The sequence below is a fragment of the Dermacentor variabilis genome, chromosome 7, assembly GCF_050947875.1.
Source record: "Dermacentor variabilis isolate Ectoservices chromosome 7, ASM5094787v1, whole genome shotgun sequence".
NCBI classification, from domain to species: domain Eukaryota; kingdom Metazoa; phylum Arthropoda; class Arachnida; order Ixodida; family Ixodidae; genus Dermacentor; species Dermacentor variabilis.
This window is the reverse complement of record NC_134574.1, coordinates 82,393,137-82,417,349: the sequence shown is the minus strand read 5'-3', so window position 1 is coordinate 82,417,349 and position 24,213 is coordinate 82,393,137. Positions and strand designations below refer to the sequence as shown.

The window sequence follows — 24,213 nt, the reverse complement described above, 5'->3', positions numbered from 1 at the left end:
TACCATGCACTCTGCAGGCTGCCTTCCCTACGGGACCCGACTAGACGGCTTGGTCGCTGGGTATTGCGGCTCCAGGAATTTTCATTCAGTGTCCAAGGACACTGACTGCCACCGCGTCACCCCGTGGATCCTTCCGATACTGTTGCGCATGAGTCGGTGACCTGCGTGATGGCTTTGACTGACGTGACCGACATGTGCACTGAACAACACGCGACGCATCCTTACAGTCCGTCATCGCCGAAGTGCAATCAGGTAGCACCGACGGCCCGTGCCGCATGTTCGTGCTGCATGACGGTATCCCCTACTACCGCAATGTCAACCCTGACGGTCCTGAGTTGCTTCTTGTCCTTCCTCGTCATCTGCGTCCCGTCGTTCTCGAACAACTTCACGATGCACCGACGGCGGGACACTTTGGAGTCGTAACTACGAGGTCTTACTTAGGACCTCGTACGACGCTGGTTCTTCTGGCCAGGTCTCGATCGCTCTGTGCGTCGTTATGTCGCAACTTGCGAATTGTGTCAGCGCCGGATGAAACCTCCCCTGGCACCTGTCGGACGACTCCATCCCATTGAAGTTCCCTCTGAACTATTCCTCCGCGTACGCCTTGACCTGCTTGGCCCTTTTCTGACAACGAATAGAGGGAACAAGTGGATCGTCGTCGCTACGAATTACGCGACACGCTTCGCGATAACAAAGGCGCTGCCGACTAGTTCAGCTACTGACGTCGCCCATTTTCTTCTCCACAGCGTCATTCTCCACCATGGTGCACCTCGACAGTTACTCACAGACCGTGGCCGCTCGTTCTTATCTCGAGTTGTTGACGACCTCCTTCGCTCTTGTGCCACTGAGCACAAGCTGTACCCCTTCCACCCACAAATAAACAGCCTAATGGAACGTCTCAACCGAACAGTCACAGAGACGCTGTCGACGTACGTCTCCAACGATCACCGCGACTGGGACGTCACGCTGGCTTACTTGACGTTCGCGTATAACTCGTCCCGACATGACATCGCAGGATACTTGCACTTTTATCTCTTGTATGGTCGCGACCCCACCCTGCCGTTTGACACCATCCTACCTTCTGTACCGCCCGTTGCAACTGAGTACGCTCATGAAGTCATCGATCGCGCTCACATGGCCGACCTCATTTATAAGTCTCGCAGCATATACAAAAAGCGTTACGACCGCTGCCATCGCGATGTTAAGTTCGCACCAGGTGCTTGGGTGCTTCTCTGGCACCATATGGTCGGGTTGGCCTCTCCCAGAAGCTTCTCTCTCGCTACGCAGAGCCTTATGAAGTCCTACGCCAAGTTAACGACGTAAATTGCGACATTTCACCGCAACACTTTAATGCGTCCTCAAGTCAGACGCCTGTCGGCGTCTTGAATGTTTCGTGGCACAAGCCATACTTCGCTCAAAATTCTTCGCCTGCCATGCACAGAGACGGTGCTTCGCCACCCGGGGGTCCTGTTAGGGATGGATGAAAGAAGAGAGAGAGAAAGAAGAAGATCGTAGACGCTGGCTGCTGCGTGTTGTTAGCGGTCAGTCATCTTAACTATTTTGACTGATCCTGTATATATATTGTAGATGTAGTTTTTCTACACTTGCAACATCCCCGTAACAATGTATATACCGGGTGATAGTGCTAGGCTTGGCAGCAGTTTGTAGAATTCATCCTAATAAAGCATAAAAGAATTGCCAATCCAGCTCACAGCGTTCTACTGCGTAAGAATTTAATACATCAGAAATTTATCAGCGCCCAAATTCATGCGGGCAAAAAAGAAATAAAATAGGAGAGGAGATTTAAGTCGTGTTTTCGGGTCGTCGCTTATATATTATGATAGAAACATTTTCCACTAGTGAAGATCGCTATTTTATTTTCGATTGCCTTTTTCATGAAGTAATTGCGTTGCGCCACTACGGGGAACTTGACAATGGTCATGCGGTTATATGAAAATGTATTGATTTAAATAAGGTGTATTGAAAATATATATATTATCACATTGGAAATATCATGATTAGACATAAACAGCTCGTTTGAACTTCTAATCAACCTATACGTATGATCCGTGCATCACTGCCCCAATGCAGACAAACGCAACATAATATTGGCATCGCCACCACACACTGAGCTGGAGGCCGTCTAAAATCAACAAATTAATACAACGCAGAGCAATGTGAATGGGAAAGAAAGCAACCTTATGGAAGCAACAAAACTTTTGAAAATGTGAGAACTTGAACGCTTTTATACACACTAATGCACACAATGTGACAAATAAAGGCACCTGAGCAGCCGCACATAATTTTTAAGGCAACAGTATCCTGAAATTTAGTTCACTGAAATAATGATGCTCCTAAAACGCACACAACATAAAGCGCCCTTTACTAATTTAGTCTATCTGGCACCTTGGAAAATTCAAACCATGCGCAAAACAAATGCGCACAAACAAACCTTTGTGCGATCCTCATGCCTGTGTTTCCGAGTTCATCCCAAATCGAAGGCGGTGGCCACGAACGCTGACGTTTTTTTTAATTTTTGCCTTTGCCTAAAATTCTTTCTAACAACCACAATAACCTGAGGCTACTTTGCTTCGTACATTGAGATGTGGGCTTCGCCGTTAGAATGGAGACCGCAAGAGAGCACCTTTCACGACAGCAGTGCGCTGACAAGAACAGACAAGAGTTCAAGCACTCACGCCAGCTGTCGGTATGCTAGCTATGCCTAGAAGGACAGGAACGAGGAAAGGTGAGTGAATAAATTGCCGTAAACGCCACGCGCTACCCCGCAGTAGCTAGCCCCCACCGCTTTCTTCGAGCGACCGCGACGGAGGGAGACAAGAGGGGGAATAGTGCCCCACCACATTCCCCTGTGCGGGGGCGCGCTGCCAATTCGACAGAACAGCATGTAGTTGCCTCAGCGCTGCATTCATAGTACAGACGAGGCTCATTTGGGTGTGAGTGGGGGGGAGGGGGAGGGTTTAACGACGGTATATTAGGATATAAAATTAAATGTGCACTGTCCCAAAGGCTGCCAAGCACGAGAGCGCTTTGAAATGGACAAGCTCATAATAAATTTTAGTCCTGTCAGAGGCGTGCATGGACAACAACGGCACCGCCCAGTGGCGCTGCCGCGCTGATGTGAGAGCGTCGTATGCTGGCTAAAATTTCAACATGCGGATGTACGTCTCTCCAATCTCTCCACTACACGGCCTCGGTTGCTTGGTGCACTGCACATGTCCTCGCAGGTTTCTGACCACGCGCACATGCGTGTGGACGTTTTATGCGAAGGACATCTGCACGACGTACACGCTTCTATCTGCCTTGAAGAAGATCTGTGTGGCTGATGACTATTTGCGCGGCTGCAACGAGATGAAAGGGAAGTGTTTGCTTAAATTTGTAGCTGACGCGGAGCAGCTAATCGGAGGCGACATCGTATGTGCTGCCGGAAAAATTTTCGGCACATACGACGCTTGTTGTCTAAAGTCATTTTTGCTGTTTCCCACAAGAGGTCTCCTTTAAATCCGCGTTATCTCTGCTGACGACCACGGACTTTCATCGGCACGGTGCGGAAATATACAAAATATATCTCTGCATAGCACAAATACAAAATATCTGCACAGCTTTGGCAAGTACGTCCCTTGCAATATTAAATAGCAGCAGCAGCGTAAATAGCTTGGTGATTTTTTAACAGCCATCAAGAGATAGATGTTTATAGCATAAATATTAATTTGTGTTTCACCAATGCTGGCGCGGCCGTTGCTTAGTGGTTATCGTGTTGGCTACTATGCACGAGGTCGCGGGATCGAATCGCAGCCACGGCGGCATCCATTCGATGGGACCGATTTGTGGGAACACTTGGATACTTTTGTTTAGGTGGGTGTGAAAGAGCCTAAGGTGGTCCAAATTATGCAGGAATTCCCCACTACGAGGTGCCTCATAATCAGATAGTTGTTTTGCCACGTAAACCCCCATTATATATCGTATTTTGATAAATACATTTCGATATTTGTCGATGAAGGACACAGCGAAAGAACTGCTTTCGTCACTCCAGATGGCCTTTGCAAATTCAGAGTACTTCCTTTCGGTCTCTGTTCGCAACCAGCAACTTTCCAGCGAATGATGGACTCCGTTCTCGCTGGTCTGTAGTGGCAGTGCTACCTCGTCTACCTCGACGACGTGGTTGTTTTTTCGGCGACATTTGACGACCACCTGAAACGACTGCGGCAAGTTCTCGAAGCCATCCGATCGGCTAACCTCCCCCTTAAGTCTCACAAATGTTATTTCGGCTACAAGGAGCTGATGTTTCTCGGACATGTGGTCAGCGCGGACAGCGTTACTCCCGATCCCTCGAAAACTGCCACTCTAGCCTCATTTCCAACAGCGACCGACAAGAAAAGTGTCATACGCTTCCTGGGCCATTGCGTATAATACAGGCGTTTCATGGAAAATTTTTCGAAGATGGCGGAGCCGCTGACTCGCCTCACGAGGGACGATGCATCGTTCGTCCGGTCCTCAGAGCAAGAGACTGCTTTCACCGAGCTTCGACAGCACCTTGTGTCAGCACCAGTTTTGGCCCATTTCGACGAGGAGGCGGACACGGAGTTCATACAGACGCCAACAACGTTGGTCTTGGTGTGGTCTTGTACAACGGCAGGAAGGTATTGAAAGAGTGATCGCCTACGCAAGTCACAGACTATCGCGTGCAGAGACCAACTACACCACCACGGAGAAAGAGTGCCTTGCCATCGTATGGGCGCTGGCCAAATTTCGACCTTACCTTTACGGCCTCCCATTCAAAGTTGTAACTGGTCATCACTCGTTATGCTGGTTTGCAAATCTCCGGGACCCTTCTGGACGACTGGCACGGTGGAGTATAAGTTTGCAGGAGTACGACGTGACCATCGTGTATAAGTGTGAGCATATACGACGATGCTGACACACTGTTGCGCGCCCCTATCAACACTACCGACCACGACACTGAGGACTACGGTGCTTCCATTGGGGCTGTAAGTGTTTCTGATTTGTCCACAAAGCAGCGCGCAGACTACGCACTACGGCGTACATTCGAACATCTGGAAGGACGAAACCCACCAATACCCCGGCATAGTGCTCGAGGATTGTCGTCTTTGTGTTTATGACATGGCGTCTTGTGCAAGAACTCCGCTGCTACCAGCAAGACCTACATCATGGTCGTTCCAACAGACCTCCGTGCCAAAGTTTTGCTCGCCTGTCGTGACGAGCCTCCGTCTGGCCATTTGGGTTTTACGCGAATGCTTGATAGAGTGCGCAAATCCTACTACTGGACGAAACTTGCTGAGTGTGTTAAGCGGTATGTCCAAACCTGCCGTGAATGCCAGCGCCGAAAGTCGCCAGCTGTGAAGCCTGCGGGATTTCTGAATCCGAGTGACCCACCTTGCAAACCTTTCGACCAGGTCGGGATGGATCTTCCGGGCTCGTTTCCACTGTCCTCTTCTAGCAACAGGTGGATAATCGTCGCCACGGACTATTTACCGCGGTATGCCGAGACATAAGTGCTGCCTCGAGGCACAGCTTCCGAGGTTGCCCAGTTTTTCATAGAAAACATCGTCCTACGGCATGGCGCCCCATGTCACGTCATCACAGACCGCGGCAAAGCCTTTACAGCACAGCTCATTGAAGACGTTCATAAAGTCATCTGCACGACCAATCGAACGACAACTGCCTATCATACGCGGACAAACGGCATGACCGAACGACTGAACAAAACGATGACTGACATGCTGTCTATGTACGTAGACGTACAGCACAAGACGTGGGACGAGATACTCTCTTACGTAACGTTTGCCTATAATACTGCTACGCAAGAAACAACGCGCTTCACGCCGTTTTACCTCGTTTACGGTCGGAAGTGCAGACTATGGGCGCTATAACATAAAACTATTCCAAACTTTTCTATTCCAACTCTGCTATCAGCCCTCCACGAGTGGTCAAAAACTTTTTTCAACCACTCCCACTTCACCTGCCTGTCACGCGACGTCACAAAAACCGCGATAGCTCCTCATCTGATATGATGTGTACACACTGATTATGCATGATTTGACAGAAAAAAGAAAAGCAGTTATTTCTGATTCGACCCCTTTTCGCCATTAGCCCTCGGCTATTGGTAAAAACTTTTCAGGCTGCACCCACTTCACCTGCGTCAAAGTGACGTGTCAAACTCACCGCGTCAAAGTGACGTGTACGCAATAAAGATTCATTAATATGCCGAACAAGACTGAATTTTCTTTTGAATAGCCGCAGGCTGCCCCATTCCGAAAGCAATAAAAGATGGCTGCCGCCGATTGCTGAGACGCTGGCTACTCGCAACTGCCGGAGAGCATGGGTGTATTTCTGTATAATAAAACTTCTTGCGTGACCATGTAATGTTTTCGAGCACTTTCGGCCCGTTTACCACCTCATTCTGCCAACTCTTCTTTGCTGAGGGTCACTTTTAGCATCCTTCTTAAGCTTCCGTCGCATGCCGCCGCGATTTTCGACCAGCCACCAGAAGGTAAGTAAGGGAAAGCCGACCAGTCGCAGAAGCCGGCACCACCCTCTTCATACGAATATCGATTAGCAGTGCACTGGCTCTGCCCCAGCGGAAACCTCTCCTATTGAGCGTTCTCCTCGCCTTTTGTCAGCCAATTAGATACGACAAGCCGCTCAGTGTAGGCAATTTTATTCGTTTTTCAAGCAAACAAAAGTGACCTCCTATGAACGAGGATAGTGTTTGATTGGTCTGTACAGACAACCCTGTGGGTGACCGCCCGGTGCTTGCGTCGGTGGTTACGCAAATTTGATGTCCGGAAATTGGAATAGAAACATATTGGAATAGTTTTACGTTATAGGGCCCTATGTGAGAAGCAATGGTGCCGTGCGACAACATCGATCATCTCGACCTCGCCCAAGATGCCAAACTTTTCGTGCAACGCGCGGAAGAAGCCCGTCAGCTTGCCCGAGTGCACGTAAAGCAACAACAGAGCATCGATGCGCACCATTACAATCTCCGCCATCGACATGTGGAGTTCCAACCTGGTGATTAAGTTTTGGTCTGGACTCCCGTGCGCCGAAAAAACTATCCGAGAAGCTTTTGAGTCGCTACTTGGGACCTTACGGAGTGTTGCTGCGAATTAGTGACGTGAATAACGAAGTCCTTCCTGACGGAAGCCAGCCTCCCCGACGTCGACAACCGCAATTTGAGAATGTGCACATTGTGTGGTTGAAACCGTACTATAACGCCTGATATTCGACGTTTTCAGCCGCTTCGGTTAGTTTTTGTTGTTGCTCGTCCGTCAGTGCCTTGTGACTATATTTCACACCATAGTGATTGTGACTATAGCCTATGCGTTCGTCCTAGACCATCTCGGCGCTTTCAGGTCAACCCTATGTATGCTTTCCTTCTTTTTTTAAGAGGGGGTAATGCCACATGGCGTGGCGCAGCAAGGGACTGAAGAAGAGGAGAACGAGGTTCGTCATGGCATCGCGCGTCGGCACGTGCGTTTTCGTAAAGTGCGACCCGCCTGTATCTTCATTCAACTTGTATACTCCAGCAGGGTATACGCGACAGTTTCAGACAACTTGGACGACTAGGTCGGATTGGAAGTCGCCAGGAGGACCGAATCACAATAGTCAGAAAACGAAGCTGAAATGACGAAATTTAACGACCCCGACGGCACTCCTCTAGCATTGTGACAACGAATACATGACGACTACATGCCGACAAGGGGGTGACGACCACGTCGTGACGAGTATTGCATAACACAGCTGCAAATCACGTCCCTACGCAGAGTGGCGTACACTATTACACAATTTTGGCAACGTGAGTCTGTGTAGAAAACGTGACAACGATGTCATTACGAGAGTAGAGAGAGCAAAAGAGACAGATAAAGGCAAACGAAAGACAGGGAGAATAACCACAGATAATCTCCGGTTTGCTACTCTGTACCTGGGGAGGGGCAAAGGGATGCGATAGGTGAGAGAGAAAAAAAACATACAAACACACGCACATACACACGATACGGAACTGTTTCTGTGGGTACTGTCACGCAGTCTGCGAAGAGGTCCCTAGTGTTAAGCAGTGCCACCGTCCAATCCTGCGTCACACAGTGGGCAGTCACAATTTGTCACAAAGTCCCGTGTCTTTAAGTAGCGCAGCAGCGCAATAATAGCGGATCGCGCTGATGTTCGCGCAGGCCAATTTCCAAGGATGTTTTCCGTTCGTGGGCGCTTGTCTAGTTTGTCTAGGGTGGGCGAGAGGGCTGCTCTTTGCGGGTTGAAACGAAGGCACTCACAAAGACGGTGTGCGGTTGCTTTATTGCACCAGCAGAAGTAAGATCACGAAACCGGAATGACCACGAACTCAAGGTACGTTATCTCATTGTCGTGGTGCCTTCGTCGTTATACTGCCTTCGTAGCTCCGCAGAAGTATTGTTTTTCGGCCATACTATAGCATTATCAAACAGTTGTCACTACATATCGGACACCTCTTTGTTGCCTTGCCATTGCCGTCACTGAGTCGTCGTCAGCTGTCCTGCATTCGTTTTCAACCTTTGTCATCATCCCTCTTGACTGCCATTTTCATCCTGCTGTCGTCATGAAGAAGTCATGGCGGTTCTATCGGCGTCATTCAAGCTTCGCCAGTCAATTTTCGTCATGGTGTCGTGGTTGTCGTGTTTCCGCGACGAACGACGCCGTCTTGAACATGAACGGGAACGAACCCCCGCCTTTATTGCTCCGTAGTATATAGACATATGTTTGCATGTCACGCATGCGCAGGGCATCGCATCAAGGGCCGTGGCATGACAAGAACTAAACACGGTAACACAGCAACGATTATGACACATCTCCCCTTTTCCAACAGAATAACAACCAACTAAATAATGATAAACACAGTCAAAAGAAACGTACTGCATTACATTCAGAAATCGCGTAACGGTCTGATTTTCTTACAGCTCTGCTGAATCGTGTAACGTAATCGCCTGGTACCTGCGGCGAAACATTACCCAATCCTGTGTGGGGTCACTTTGCAGGGCTTGGAAGTTAGGCTGATCGCTAACTTCTGCATTTTGCCGGCTAGGGGGAAACTCGTATATCTCGTTGTACGAGTCTGGAATTCTGCTTGGCGCTTGCTTGACTAGAAGTTTCCTGTTGCGTTCGATCTGGATGCCGCTCTCCAACGTGACGACATACGACCGCGGCCGTTTTGCCCGCTAACAGATGATGCCTTCCCTCCTGCAGTCCTTGAACCAGACAGAATCACCGGGTGCCAATGGGACAAGGTGACGGGCTGCATGACGCCAATTTTGCCGCTGCTTTTGCCGGACAACTGCATCCTTCTTCAGGTGCCTCTTTCAGGTTGGGTGCCTTCGGTACCAGCCTGTTCGGATGGAGAGGCAGGGTTGTACGAAACCGCCGCCCCATGAGCAGCTACACTGGCGTCTTGCCTAGTGGTCCTGGGGTGTCCCTGTAGGCTAACAGAGCCAAATAGACATCATGAGGCTTTAGCAGTAGTCCTTTTACGTTTTCACCATTCGTTCTACCTCTCCGTTTGCCTGCGGGTACCTAGGGCTACACGTCACACCTTTGAATCCATATGCCTTCGCGAACTGCTTAAATTCTTCACTGACAAATTGAGCACCGTTATCCTCAGTGATAAGCACTTCGGGTATGCCGTGCCAAGCGAAGACGTCTTTGACGTCACCAACAACACAAGTGCTGGTGAGCGATTCCAGTAAGCACAATTCTGGAAATCGAGATAGAAAATCCACTAAGAGCAAGTAGTTACAGCCGTTGAGATGGAATGTATCTGCTGCGACCCTTTGCCAAGGTCGAATAAGTGTCTGGGTTGGGATCATTGGTTCACTCGGCTGTTCTCGGAACTGCGAACAGACGCGGCAATTGACAACCAAAGTAGCAAGTTTAGAGTTCAAGCCCGGTCACCAAACATTTCTCGCCCTGCATCTCACAATACCTTGATGACCTTCCTGAAGCAGACTTAACATTCTATTCTGGAGCGAGAGTGGCACAACGAGGCGAGTGCCATGCATGAGAACCACTTTACACACGCTCAATGTTGCGCGATACTGCCAATATGGCCCCATAGCGCTTGATAGCGGAGTTGGGCCCGGTCAGCCTTCACGGAGGTAATGGCACAACGTACGGCATGTCTCGTCCTTTGCCTGCTCTTTGGCGACAAGTCTAACATGATCCGATTCACCCAACTGGTATAACGCACCAGTAACAAACGAGTTCACTTCATCCACAGAAAGGAAGTTCTTGGTTCTTTGCCCTCGCACTGGTGCTCTAGAAAGTGCATCAGCAATTTCCAAATTTTTCCCAGGAACATATTCGACATCAAAACTGAATCGCATCAGACGCATTCGGAATCTCTGAATGCACGGCGGTATGAAATCTAGGGAGCCATTCCTAGCAAAGTCACTAGCGGTTTGTGATCCGTCTCCAGCGTTATGTGTAGTCCACGCACATAACTTTCGAGACGCTCAGTCGCCCATGTTAGAGCTAGGGTCTCCTTTTCAATCTGCGCGTAGCGCATTTCTGTTGGAGTCAGTGATCTTGAAACAAATATAACTGGCCGTCTCTCTTTGGTTGTACCTGAAGTAAAACTGCACCTAAACCGCATGACGACGCGTCTGCACAAAGAATGTTTCGATTCCGTGGATCAAACTTTGCCATACACAAATCAGAACAGATAGCGCGTTTTATGCTGTCAAACGCCATCTGCTGAGGCGTAGCCTAAATCCACTCACTGTGCTGGTGCACCAACTGACGTAATGGCGCAGACTTCTCAGCTGATTCTGGAATAAACCGCGAGCAATGACTTGCAAGACCAAGGAATCTCCGCATATCGGCAACATTTTTCTGCCGACTTCATATCAGTAATCGCTCCAACTTTTGCAGGATCTGGCAGTACGCCATCTTTGCTCACTCGCATCCCGCTTCTGACACCATGTCGTGTTTCCACGACGAAAGACACTGTCTTGAACATGAACGGGAATGAACCCCCCGCCTTTATTGCTCCGTAGAATATATACATATCTTTGCATGTCATGCATGTGCAGGGCATCGCATCAAGAGCCGTGGCATGACAAGAACTAAACACGATAACACAGGAACGATCATGCCACAGTGGTCACGCCATTTTCCTTATAGACTGATCATCCCGCCATCATCGTCTTACACTCGACGTCATCCAATTGCCATCGAATTGTCACGTCATCGCCATCATTGCGTGCTCATACCGTCGTCCAACGCATCTCTGTTCATATGGTTGTCATGGTGCCGCTGTGATTATTCCATCATCGTCATCCCACATTCATCATGCTGTCGTCATACACTAATCGTCATCTGACGGCCTCATGCCTTTGTTGTGACGCCATTGTCGTTATAATATCGTAACAATTACAGAATGAATGAAAGCTGTCATGCTACTGTTATCATACCGCTTTTATGGTTCTATCGACAAGACTTCGCCATTCCACCGTTGCCAATGCGTCGTCATTATACAGTTTTTGTTTTGCAGTCATTGTCATGCCATCATGTTCACCGACTACCTAAGAAAGCATGTGCTATGTCAGAATGACCCCATACCGTCGACAGTGTGCGTCGCATATAGTCGATGCAATGGACATCTCGCAATGACACTAGACATTTTAAGTAAACAGGAATTCAGCGATAAGCCGTGTCATGGCTTGCCTGTATATGAATAGCATTACAGCCGACACGAATTGTCGGAGAGGTTCAGCCGTAAATTTCCCTATATTTTTTCTTGCTACAGTTTTTATGAAATATACTTATTAATTTGTAGCTTAGTAATGACTCTCCTTCGAGTGTTCCTTCGAGTGACCTTCGAGTGTTCGGAGGGGGGGGGGGCGAGTGTATTTTTAAGTATCCACCTAGCAGACATGTCCATTTCTTCAGCTGTCAAAGTGCTGATTGGCTGCGCTGAGGAACACCTCAGAAGGAGACAGGCACTCCCAGCCAGTCTACACTTCAGTAGCATACGAGATGTAGATGTCCACAAGATGAACACTTAGAAAGTACCCATCCTGTTATTTTCCAAAATTTAGCTTCCAATCAGACTATACTTTTGTGCGCAAGCTGGCCTTGACCCGTCACCTTTCCCATCAGGTCAACGAAGCACAGGGATAACATTTTGTGAGCACTTGCTACATATATAAATCTGTTTCCTCGCTTTCTTTTGCGTTGTGGCTGCTTTGGATTTGATAACTGCTTCGTCAAAATAAGGAACTCCAACAGAACTCTGTAGGAGGCGCAATTTTCTGTAAATATCATATTGCTGCAGAAACAATTTCGTCGCTGCATCCCACACAGGAAATTATTGATACAATAGAGCAGGCGTCCGCACTATTGCTGGAATATGGCCTTATATATGCTCAACTTGAGGGATTTAAATAGAAAAAGAGAATTGTCATTTTATATAGCAAACACTATTTTGTTTTGTTATGAATTATGTTTGGGGAATGTTTTTGGCCTATTAAGGCTTCAGGTTATCTGAAATTATAATTTCACTCAAGAAATAATGAACCACTTTTCTTTTTGCGTCACTAACGTGACACTCGAACGGGATAAAATTCATATTCGGCTTTGGGACTCTTGTTACCATTACAATCTTTACCTCTTATTTGCCGTTACAAATGAAAATTATAACGGCGTTTAAATAGTTGAATAAGTCAGCATGACGCCAAATTTGCGCTTTTCTGTAGCTTCATTATTATTAGACTGCTTGAGACGGTGACAAGCAGATAACTGGGCGTCATCGCAAACTTTACAGTGGGCTAATGTTAGAGTGCAATAGTTAGAATTCAGATGGATATGCAATATTTCCTTAAACAGGACTCCACATCATCTCGCCGCAACTTTAAGTTTTATATAAGCATGACTTTATGGTAACTGATGCATGCCTGACATAGAAAACTGCTTTTTCACCATTAATTCAGAAAAAGAACTCTCAAACCCTCCAGCTGCTCGGTGAGTGACTGTTACCTTCACTTCTTTTTCAGATATGTTATTTGCCAAGGAGACAATAATTTATATGAGTGAAAGTTATCGCTGCGCAGTGATTTTAGTTGCGCCATCACTACAAGGTGCTGAATAGTTATGCATTGATTCTTTCGAAATTTCTAATTCACTTGCAAATACTTTTAGGGAGACTTCTCTGACTAGAAGAGCAGTCTTATGTGTCAGGAGCATCCATATGCTGAATGTTTACTTCCTTTCTATTTAGCAATATAGGTAGGAATTTAGGCGCATAATTATATTGGTATAGAAAATTATGAAATACATAATCAACCGATAATACAAGGTGAAATCGCACCAAAACGATCACGTCAATACAGGAGTGCCCAACAATGTTGCAATAGAACGGACCTGTTCAAGAAATGTAGACCATAATCAAGAACGATGAAATAGTTCACAGTTGAAGGGAGCCCAACAACACCTCAATATTCTCTTGCTCTTCTTTCGACTCCTGCATTATAAATAATTCGTCCAATTGGGAAATTGCTAGAATACCTCGTAACTCATAAGGTTTTTAAATCATGGGGTGTAAATCTGGCAAGGGAAAAAGTGCAAATACAGTACTACCGTTGATGTTGGAGATTAAGGAAAAAACAAATTAATAAATTTTACCTAAATTCAGATGCATGACGACAAAGCCCCACACTTCCCATCATATGGTGCCCAAATTGAAATTGGTGTATTTTCAATGAAAACTAGAATTAGGCATAGACTAAAACTTCAAAGACTTGTGGCCAGATTCTGCTAAATTTTCGACTGCCTCCTTGTTAAATCTTGTTTCCTTGAAGCACAATTTGTGATTCCGTATAATCATAATTTTTGTCCCTGTATACATTTTGAATGGAGAAACATTTCCCTGTTTATGATAATTTTTTTGAAATCTTCGATTGTGGCAAACTAGCACTCGGCAGTTCGTTCCTTCCATTAAACACACAGGTACTAGTTTTTGTCAGTATTCAGCATCCTTGTAACATCCCTGCCTGTAGCGCCTTTTCACGGCAATCTCGTCAGCAACACCATGTTTTATCGCGTGGTTACACGTCCACTGGTTGTATCAGCTACCTCCGTTGTCTCCGTGCTTGCACTGGACGCGAATGATGCCTGTACGTCTACGCAAATTCTTCTTCCAATGCACATCATTGACGGCGACTAGGTGATTGACACGAAACTTTTGCCATAACTTCAGAGGACATGCGCGCACTTTTTAAACTCATTATGCCTTGTCCTTAATGTTCGAGCCGCGTATGCGGTGCTTTTACTTGAACAGGGGTTAAAATGTAGTCAAAGTTGTCGAAATTTTCAGCTTCTGAATTAAATTAGAATCAGTGTCTTTTGCTATTGCTTTCTGTATTTGCCACTCAATTTTAAAGAGCAATTTGCCACATTTCTAATTTGGTAACGTTCCTTGGTGCGGCCACTATATTGTAACGGCGTAGGAGATCTGCACCGGTGTTTAGTTAAACGCAACTGCGAGGGCTCCAAGCCGCAGTATCGGAAAACAGTCGACCTCCTCTTATACCGTTCTTGCGCTGCCGGGACATACCATACTGTAACATAAATCACCGGGAACAATAGTGCCATCCCGGTGCTGGCTAAGGTATATGGTGTGAGTCCGAGTGGTAGGTCTTGAGAATTGATATGTGTGCAAGTTTTGTAGCTGGCGCCACTGACAGAGGGGAGGCAACTACGGGGAAGGCCTCACATGTCAAATCAATCTCTTAAAGCACCACGTGATAGGGCCCAACTTAACGGCGCAGAAGTTTTTCAAAGAGGCCCACGCGACGAGAAGGCCTCCAGTGGCGGACCAGTGAGCCAGGATCAAAATAGGCATCTCAGTGATGGCCACCTTAGAGTGTTTTATGAACAGTCTTAGCAGCTAAAAGACAGTCACGGGCAATGCGGCGGGAAGTTTAGTGTGGGTAATGGCATCCAGGGTGCAGAAGCAAGTGGCAGATGAATCTGTGCGAAGCGAGGTATCAAATGGCATGACTGCGTTGCGGTCGAACAAAATTATAAACGTGAATAACCCGCAGTGTCATGGCGCAAAGGGTTATAAGCGAAGCTAACAAAGGGCCAAAGCACTGTCCCAATCCCGATGATCTTCCGACACATACATAGCGAGCTGGTCGGTAAGCGTGCGGTTGAGGCGCACAGTCAGTCCATTTGTTTGGGGATAGTAAGCTGTCGTGAACTGATGACGGGTTTAGCGGGATTGTAGAAGATCGCCAACGAATTTCACGAGGAAGCAATGGTCGCGATCCGTTCGGAGCTGACAAGGAGCACCGTGTTGTATAATCGATGGTGCACCTCATGGGGAGAGATCTCGTGATAGCGAAGCGAGTCGCGTAATGCGTCGTCACCACAATACACCGGTTCCCAAGTGCTGACACAGGGAAAGGTCCAAGTACGTTCAAGCCAACATGGAAAAATGGCTCGCCGGGAATGTCGGACGGCTGGAGTAGGCCAGCTGGACGCGAGGAGGGTGTCTTGTGGCATTTATTGCTCTCGTAGGTTGCAACGTATCGTCGAAGGGAACGGTGAAAGGCAAACCAAAAGAAGCACTGACAGGCGAGGTCATAAGTGTGAGCGAGCGACGCCTGAGTGGCTAACCGTGGTGGCATCGCGAAGCTACGGAAGCACATCCGAGCGCAGGTGTTCCTGAACGACAAGAAGCTCGGCGCCTTTGAATAAAGGTGCGCCTGTACAACAGACTGTCCTTTGAAATGAAGAGCTGGAGTGGGGGGTCCGAGGACTGTGCCATCGATGATCGATCGTAAGAAGGGGTCACAGCGCTGCTCGATGGCGATGTTGAGAAAGTCGGTAATGGTTAGAACACAGACATCATTGTCGTCGTAGGCGAGATGTGGGAAGGTCCGATGTTGAGACAGCGAGTCGGCGGTCTGGTGCAGTCGCCCTGATTTACACGTCACAGGAAGGGAGTATTCCTGTAACCGTAATGTCCAGCGGCCGAGGCGTACCTCAAGCTTTTTCAGCGAAGACAGCCGACAGATGACATAGTGATCCGTAATAACACAGAAGTGTCGACCGCAAAGATACGGGCCAAACTTCGCAATCGCCCACTCGAGAGCAAGGCATTCATGTTCGGTTATAACGTAATTCTGCGCAGAACGAGAAGGATGTCGGCTAATGTCGGCATTTACGCTGGGCAAGCAATTCTGCATTTGAGCAAGATAAGCGCCGATGCCATGACCTCTCTCACCGGTACAAAGTTCGGTTTCGGCGGCCGGGTCAAAAGGAGCCGAAATCGGTCCAACACAGGCCAAAACCAAATACATCGTTCGATGAACGTGAAAACGGGAATTCTTTTACAGCACGGACCTTGTCGGGATCAGGCTGTATGCAGGAGGCGTCGACTGGGTGGCCAAGGACATTGATCTGACGGCCCTCGAAATGACATTTAGTTGAGTTGAGCTTTAGACCGGCTTTCACGAACACGGCAAAAATGGTAGAGAGGCGTAGGCGATGGCTTTCTAAGTTGGGCGAATAAACAAAAACATCATCAAAGCAACATAGGCATATGGATCAGTTAAGACCCCAAAGAAGTAAGTGCATCGTGCGTTCGAAGGCGGCAGGGACATAGCCGTGTCCAAAGGGCATGACTGTAAATTGGTTAAGGCCACCAGACGGAATGAAGGCTGCTTTTTTGTTGTCGTGTTCATCAGCATCAGTTTTCAGTACCCAGAGCGGAGGGTAATGGCGGAAAAGTAACTGCCATCGTGCAAACACTCTAATTCATTGCCGATCCCTTCAATTGGGTACATGTCTTCCTTGGTGATCTTATTGAGATGGCGATTATCGGCGCAAGACATAGAAGGGTTGTCTTTCTTCTTCGACAATATGACTTGGGACGGCCGAGGACTGGAACAAGGCTCTGCAAAGTTCTTCTCAAGCATGTCGTCAAACTAAATTTGCAGGATGGCGCGTTCGGGTACTGACACAGAATAAGTTCTCCAGTGAATGGGAAGGGTATCGCTTCTTTTTATAGAATGCGAGAGCAGGGTGATCTGACCCAACGGACGAACACCAAAATCGAACATATCTTGGTATGAAGCTACGAGGGAGCAGAGATCATCTGAGTAATCAGGTCGCAGGTCAGTGCTGGGTAGTAACGAAGGTCGAAGATACATGCACCTCGGATTTTATCTTAGATACTCTTTGGGTATTTTGTATCGCTATCATGATTCGCCTGGCAAGACGTGTTCCAGCAACTGTATTTCCGATACACGGAAGAACGTACCGTGTATCTTAAGATGCAAGCTACTGCAATCGCAACGTCCCCGTCTGAAACTGTATACGTTGGCGGAACTCCGCTTCTCCAGCTCATGCTGTTGCTACTAGCCACCTGCGTAAAATACAAGGGATCGACGTTCTTTTATCCTTGCGCCAGAACCCTAGAGTGAGGGCGGGCAATGTGGTCTTCCCTTCCCTATTGGTTGAGCAGAGCCACGTGATGGCGCACGCACCATCTCGACAAAAGCAAGCGCGCGAAGGTCTGCGCGCAGCCGACCTTTCTTTTCCGTCATTTTTGTTTATAGTTGCGTTGGTGCCATGACACTTGCTCGTAGCCACCGCACTAAGTGACGTACTTCGCGTAAATTCTGATGCCGCTATTGTGTCGTTATCGAAGTTTCTCTTGCGAAGTATTTTGTTACAGACTCTGAAGAACGCAAGAATAGGGTTGCCTCATGTCTACTGGCTTTCATACTTCAGTGATTTGAAGGATTTCGTCGATGTACACTTCACTGTTGTGAACCAAAGCGTGGATGGGGCTCCTTCCAGGAGATTTCCACATCTGCTATTATGTTTACGAGACTGTCACTTGCAATCACGAAATGCAATAACGGCAAGCAAAAACCGCTCACAGTGCGGCGTACGAAGTGGATTCAAGTTAAGCAACATCAGGATACCCAATAGATTGCTTCAGAATGAAAAATTTTATAGTTTGAGAAAGGAAGACAACGTTTTTTATTCTAACAGATATTTCATTCATGTGAGACAAGTTAGGTCCGAATTAAGAAATTTCCAAACATATTTTGTGTATACGCGTTTGCTGCTACATAATATAGCTTTATAATAAGGAATTTGCGCATTTATCGAAGTAACTTAACATACAAATTAAAAGTATGGTATCGGATACAATAATTGCGGTAGTGTCCTGTATCTGTATCTCAAATACTTTTCTCCGATTAGTTTGTATTGTTTCATGATACAATTTCAAAGTATCCTTGGCGAGCGCGGTTGCAGGTCAGGAAAGATCATTCGGCGTAATGGGTCCTATACATATAGGTTGAAGTCCACTCTGCAGCACTGAAGTCAAGTTGAGGTTCAGTAGCGAGGCAACACACTACAGTGCAGCATGGAATGCCGCGCCGGTAGGGAAATACCCGGGGTATGAACTTGCGTCGATGAACTGAAGTTCAGAACGATAAGGCACGCTTGATAATTCCGAACTGTAACAATGGTGTTGGGTAACGTAACATGGCCGGTTAATAGATCATCAAGAAAGGTTGTGCCACGTAGTCTTCGTCAGGGAGAGCAGGAGATGGTGCCATTGAACGTATGTTGCGGCATGGGACGGCAGACGAACGAAATAACCACATCTAAAGCGGGGCTTGTCTGAGACGTCGTGAGCTGTACATTGGGGTAGTATATATTGGGGTAGTATACAAGCGTAAAACGCCGGAATAGCAGCCGATAAGCGCAGAGTGAATGTCGAAATGTCAATACGTAGAATCAGGTCATGAGGGCAGTGGTCGATGACGGCAAAGAAGTGCATCGCGAAACCGTGGATCGTGAAGTGCCGGTCACTTATCCATTGCTTCTGTAGGAATGGTCCGTGAACATGTTCACACAGATATCTTACTTTAGATGATAGTCACTATTCCTGTGGCCAACTACGGCACACCTCCTCCCTTTTCCGACTCGACGGGGATCCACCCTTCTCTGTGCCCCACCAAATTATTGTATTTGATGCAAAAGCGTCAAGTGGTTCAGTGAGCGAAAAATCCAGCGTCCAGTGCCTGTGGCAGCCTGATTTCTCATTGGCTTTGACTACACGTCACGGGCACGCCTCGACAGAGCAGAGCAGGTGAAACGGATCACCAGCGCGCCAGGTGTGGCATGATTAGAAGGGCATCAACACGACCCTACGTCAACCTCGCTATCGGAAGCCTGTGTTATCGTCGCGTTCCTTGTCGGTGATAGTCCTCGCCTTCGCTCTAACTGCAGCTCGGTACGGCCAAATAAAGAAAATGGCAGTGGCTTAGCTCATATACGTAGCGAGAGCTAAGGCATCGCATGGTTGGCCTTCGTTAATCTTGATTGCAAGTTCAGGTTAGTCTGGTTGTCTAGCTATGTTGCGGCGTTTAGCCATTCGTTCGGCGCGCTGTTCGTCTGATTCCTGTGCGATTCATTTCCTCTTCATCTCGTTCCGATGTCGATTCCAGGTCTCCTCCTGCTTATCAAAATTGTCGCCGTCCATAGAGTTGCCTCAACTGTGGATGCGGCGCACGCGAGCTCTCTTTTTCAATCCTCCCACATGTTATCAGGCATGCGACACAGCTGGCGAAGCGAGCGAAACGAGCGGAGGCGAGCGTAACGACGAGGAACCGGTGTGACGAAGGTGGGGCGCTGCGCAGCGGCGCAGAACCTGTAGCTCGATGCTACTAGGGGCGCATACGAAGTAGTGACTAGGGAGCGAGACAGAGAAAAATATCCGCGGTGAGGCGCGCGCTCTGACGTCATGTACTTCCTCCGAGCACCGCCATGGCGAAATCGCGAGTACGCGGCGAGTAAAGCTTTCACTTTAAGATTAAGAGGATGCTTAAACTTCGACTTTAAGAGCGGAACACGACAGTACGCAAAGATCACTGGCCGCTTCTCACGCTTCCCGACAACTGCAGCTGATGTAACCGTAAAGTTTACCGGGATACGCCGGGAGATGACGCTATGCACGGAGGCGAGCATGCTGGTAGAATCGCGGCCTCTTGCGTGGGTCACGGACGCGCGGAGGCGAGTGCCTTCCGGATGGTGCTTTTGCAAGGAACCGAGGGCAGCGGGCCACTCTATGAATGGTAGAAACGCTGCAATGGCGGTTTATGTTTCAGTTTCGCGCGTAACAGAATTACATTTTGTAGGATATTCAGATTACAATCCTACGCCATCATGTATGTTGGCTGTGTTAAGGCTGTACGCATAATACTTTCAAGAATTAAATTTATTCAGTAACGCATCTACGGCACGCGGAGGACATGCGTGGTTGTAGTTCGGTATAATTTTTCCCTAAGCATCCAGTATATAATTTTTCCCCAAGTAATTTTTGTTGAAAAATGACAGAGGTGCAAATGAAGAGTGGTAATTGAATTGTTCAAGAGGTGGTCGAGTAAAGATTGCCTTTGGAGTCAACGTTTCGACGTGAGGACATATCACCTTCAGGGCAACTGCTTTCCTTTACAGGTACAAACGCTGTCACGAAATGTGGGTGTTGGTCGTGGCAATTATAAAGATAAGTTGCCGTGTAAAAGTGTGTGTCCATAGATGTTCTTGGTTAGGCCAATTTTATTTCACCTCCAAGCTCAACAAGTAGTATTAAAGAATACAGCAGCAGAGCTTATGTGGGTTATCCTAAATGACACGTTTGTTTGTAAATGATATCAGCTGTGTTCCGAAAACTACCAACCCATCCTAGACTGTTTTAACACTATAGTACCAGTATTACAGCAGTAAAGCTTCCTTTGTTTTCCTTAAACAATGAAACCTTGCTCTCCGCCGAACCACAGCCCTGGAATCATAATTAGGCTTTGCCATAGACAGGGATAAAATTTCGTTCCGATACCACTACTTCCCGAACAGTTGGATTATATACGTCAGCTTTATGGATATTTCTATTTTCAGTTAATTTGTAGATGTGCTTTGAGCCTACTCCAAAAATATTGCAATTTGATGTTTGCGTATTTTGTCTGATGTGATGCTTCCTAATATTTATTTTCTTTCTTCATAGGTCATCTACCCTTTTATGACCTCCGTGTTTGGGACGCATTCGTTCGAACCGGCCCTCACGAAAAATGCATTACGCGCTTCAGAAAGCTAACGGACAAAGGGCACGTTATTTATGCACCGAAGTGCCAGCACATTCGCAAGAATAAATAAAATGTTAGAAATGAAGGAAGTTTTATGTATTGCACAACAGCCCGAACGCGTCTCTGAATATGGTCGCCATGCGAACGGTGCAGATGTTGCTTCGTGAAGTCTTTTAAGGAAATAGAGCAAATCTATTTGCTCTATTTGCCGCAAAGTGCCGCAAATGACATTCCACTTTATGAATGCAAATTACCTCGGCAAGACTTTGCTATTAGGCACATTATCATTCAACACTTACTTATATATTAGCTCCTAAGAAGCCAATGTGTCTGTGTAGGCGACACTGTGCATTCGAAAACACTTTTCTGGCTTCTTCACTCTCTATGAGAACATCCCCAATGCATTCTAAGAAGTTGTACTCAAATATTTTCCTTTTCTGTATCTCAAATGTTGCAATCCCCCCCCCCACATTCAGCTATAATATACCAAAAGATTTGCCAACAAATTTTCTTGACGTGGTCTATTTCCGCTTTGGTGCTTATTTACGCTAAAACACTAAAATTTCCTGCGGCATTTTCGATGTCGGCTTTTCATGCCCCTCAATTCCACAGTAAGATCGGCTATTCGTGACAAACATTTCCACACAAGAAGTGCACACTCTGTGACATTCTGCTTGCTAGTTGCGATCTAGGCATCATGTTCTCACAGCATAAGTGAAATATCATGGGGCAGTAGGGGGCAAAACAGAAACGTGCTCGTGGACTTACGCTTAGGTGGATGTTTTAAACCTTAGTTTAACCAAATTAGCCGTGCATCGCAATCAGATTGTGGTTTTGATGCATATATTCGACAATTTCAGTTTAATTTAAAATCTATGAGGCAACTATGCTCTTTTGGTCCCGTGTCGAAATTGAATATTGGCTTTGTGAAGTAGAGACTGCTTTTAATTCAACCATTTTGTGCAAAAATAACCGTATCGTGTCAGTCCGGTGACACTCGTAGTGTTTTATGCAAGGCAGCAATGGGAGGTGTGCCAAAAGAGCCGATACATTGGCGCGCAGGCTCTTTCCTATTGTGTTATTGGTCTAATATTGTTTGCAACAGTGGAGCAGCTTGAGAATATTCACCTTATGGCAAACGCATCTGAAACTTGGTGACCTCTGTAATGACAATATTGGATCGATCGTGGAAGCGCCAAGCGGTGATAAAAAGCAAAGTGGCAAAGACAAGGGTAATGAGACACAGAAACATATTCTAAGCACCGACATGCCACTTCTTTCTTGGCACATGAACGCGCGTATTTATAAGGAGAATGTCTCATTTCACAAACAGGTCCCAATCAGAACATGGTGAGCGGCAATGCAGGTGTAAGCAGATATCAGTAATTGCATGTATGTATGAAAAGAGAAGAAACGTGTTCGCTAGAATTATTATTGCGAAGAATGTTTCAGCGTACGAAACAAAAAATAAACTGCGCTCTCTCTCTTTCCTTTTTCTGCAGAAGAACTGTTGCTTCTTAAACAAGCAGATTGATGCGGTGAGTAGGGTATTGTGTCGTTAATGTAAGAAGGTGAGCGCATGTTCGTTAACATTCGCATGTTCGTCTCCTGGGTGGCATGGCGCATTTCGCGTGGACTTAGGCTTAAGTGGATGTTCTAAACCTTAGTTTAGCCGCGCATCACAATCAGATTGTGGTTTTGATGCATATATTCGACAATTTCAGTTTAATTTAAAAGTCTCTTTTGGTCCCGTGTCGGAATTGAATATTGCCTTTGTGAAGTATTCTAGACTCTCCTGATTGTCCTTGGTTCCAAGTTGCCTGATGAGCCAATGCGGTTTGTTGGCTTCAGAATTTGTTGTAGCACCATGCGAAGACAGCCTTTCGTACTGGACGGATACTCTGCTTGCGGAGGTCAATTCGTTGTTTTGGTAGCAGAGAAAGGAGGCACTGGCGAGCAGGAAGATGCACAGGCTGGGAAGCTGAAGGAGCAGTCGAGTCTTAGAGTTTAGGCCGCAAGGAAGGCACGTGCCTTGGGGCTACTCCAGACCTGTTTCCGCCTGCCTCTGATCCGCGCGTTCTAGAGAAGAGACAGAAGCAAGCAGCACTAGGGCACTGTTAGCGATATGAGACGCTACTTGCCCTCTGATTCTTGGTATATCCTTCTTAGATGCGAGCTATAAAAGAGGATCATACCCCTCATCATCATCCTCCTTCCTGTCATCATTAGGAGGCGCGAGCGCAGAGCGGGGACCACCCAGACTGATGTTCTCTGGATGTTGTGGTTGTTTCTTGCCTGCCGCTCATTTTGAATAAATGCATTAATCAAAGTGCTGATAGTGTTGGATAACCTTCAAACATGGAATTCCGAAGTCGGACGTTGTCCAGTGCCCGGACAATGCCTGACGAAGCCATTTAGCGAGGTACGGCCCCATCTCCATCAGTTGCCGCGTCCACAGTACAGAGCTACTGCAATCTCACTTTCCATGGTGGAAGCGAGGACCAGGGTGTAGAAGATTGGCCGTTCTCCTTGAAAAAAAATGGAGCGTGCACAAGTGGTACGACGCCTCAAGACTGCACAATGTCCTGGTTTACCTTACAGAGGTCGCAAACATGCGCTTTGTAACAGCGACTTTGACTTCTACACTTCAACAGGTTTGAATACCATCTTCGCAGAAGTGCTCAGTCAGTCCCACGGTGCACAAGTTTAGGCCAGAACAGCGCCTATGCGGATAGTGCGAAGCAACAGCATCAGCACTTTACTACTATATACAAGGCGTCGTTGAGTTGCGCAAGCACATTCATTCTTCAGTGAGCGAAAAATACAAGATCAAACACGTAAGTAAAGGCATAGATGATGATAACTTTCAAATTTTGCTCACTGAGGGCCGGCTCACTTTGTCTGAGCTCGTGAACTTGTGCCAGAGCTTCGACGAGATACGCAAACAACGAATATCTTCTTTCGTTGGCCAAAAGACAAAGGCAATATACTGGTGCCTTTGGCTATCAGCGGTGACCGCAGTGCATTGGTACCACAGGTA

General features: G+C 47.1%; 1 protein-coding gene across 5 annotated transcripts in view; it reads left to right on the top strand.

The window, feature by feature from the left end:
* Positions 1 to 21,260, top strand: part of LOC142586882 (uncharacterized) — a 42,480-nt gene extending 21,220 nt beyond the window's left edge. For 3 of the 5 annotated variants that reach the window (XR_012829276.1, XR_012829275.1, XR_012829274.1), the window contains 2 exons: positions 13,059 to 13,142; positions 21,095 to 21,260. Coding sequence is in view for 1 of the 5 variants with exons in the window: in XM_075697762.1 (XP_075553877.1) it covers positions 12,996 to 13,026; positions 21,095 to 21,113 (50 nt within the window). In the remaining 4 variants the exon portion in view is untranslated. Of the gene's footprint in view, positions 1 to 12,995; positions 13,027 to 13,058; positions 13,143 to 21,094 lie in introns of all 5 variants that reach the window. The other 2 variants (XM_075697762.1, XR_012829277.1) reach the window with 2 other exon arrangements.
* Positions 21,261 to 24,213: the final 2,953 nt, after the last annotated feature.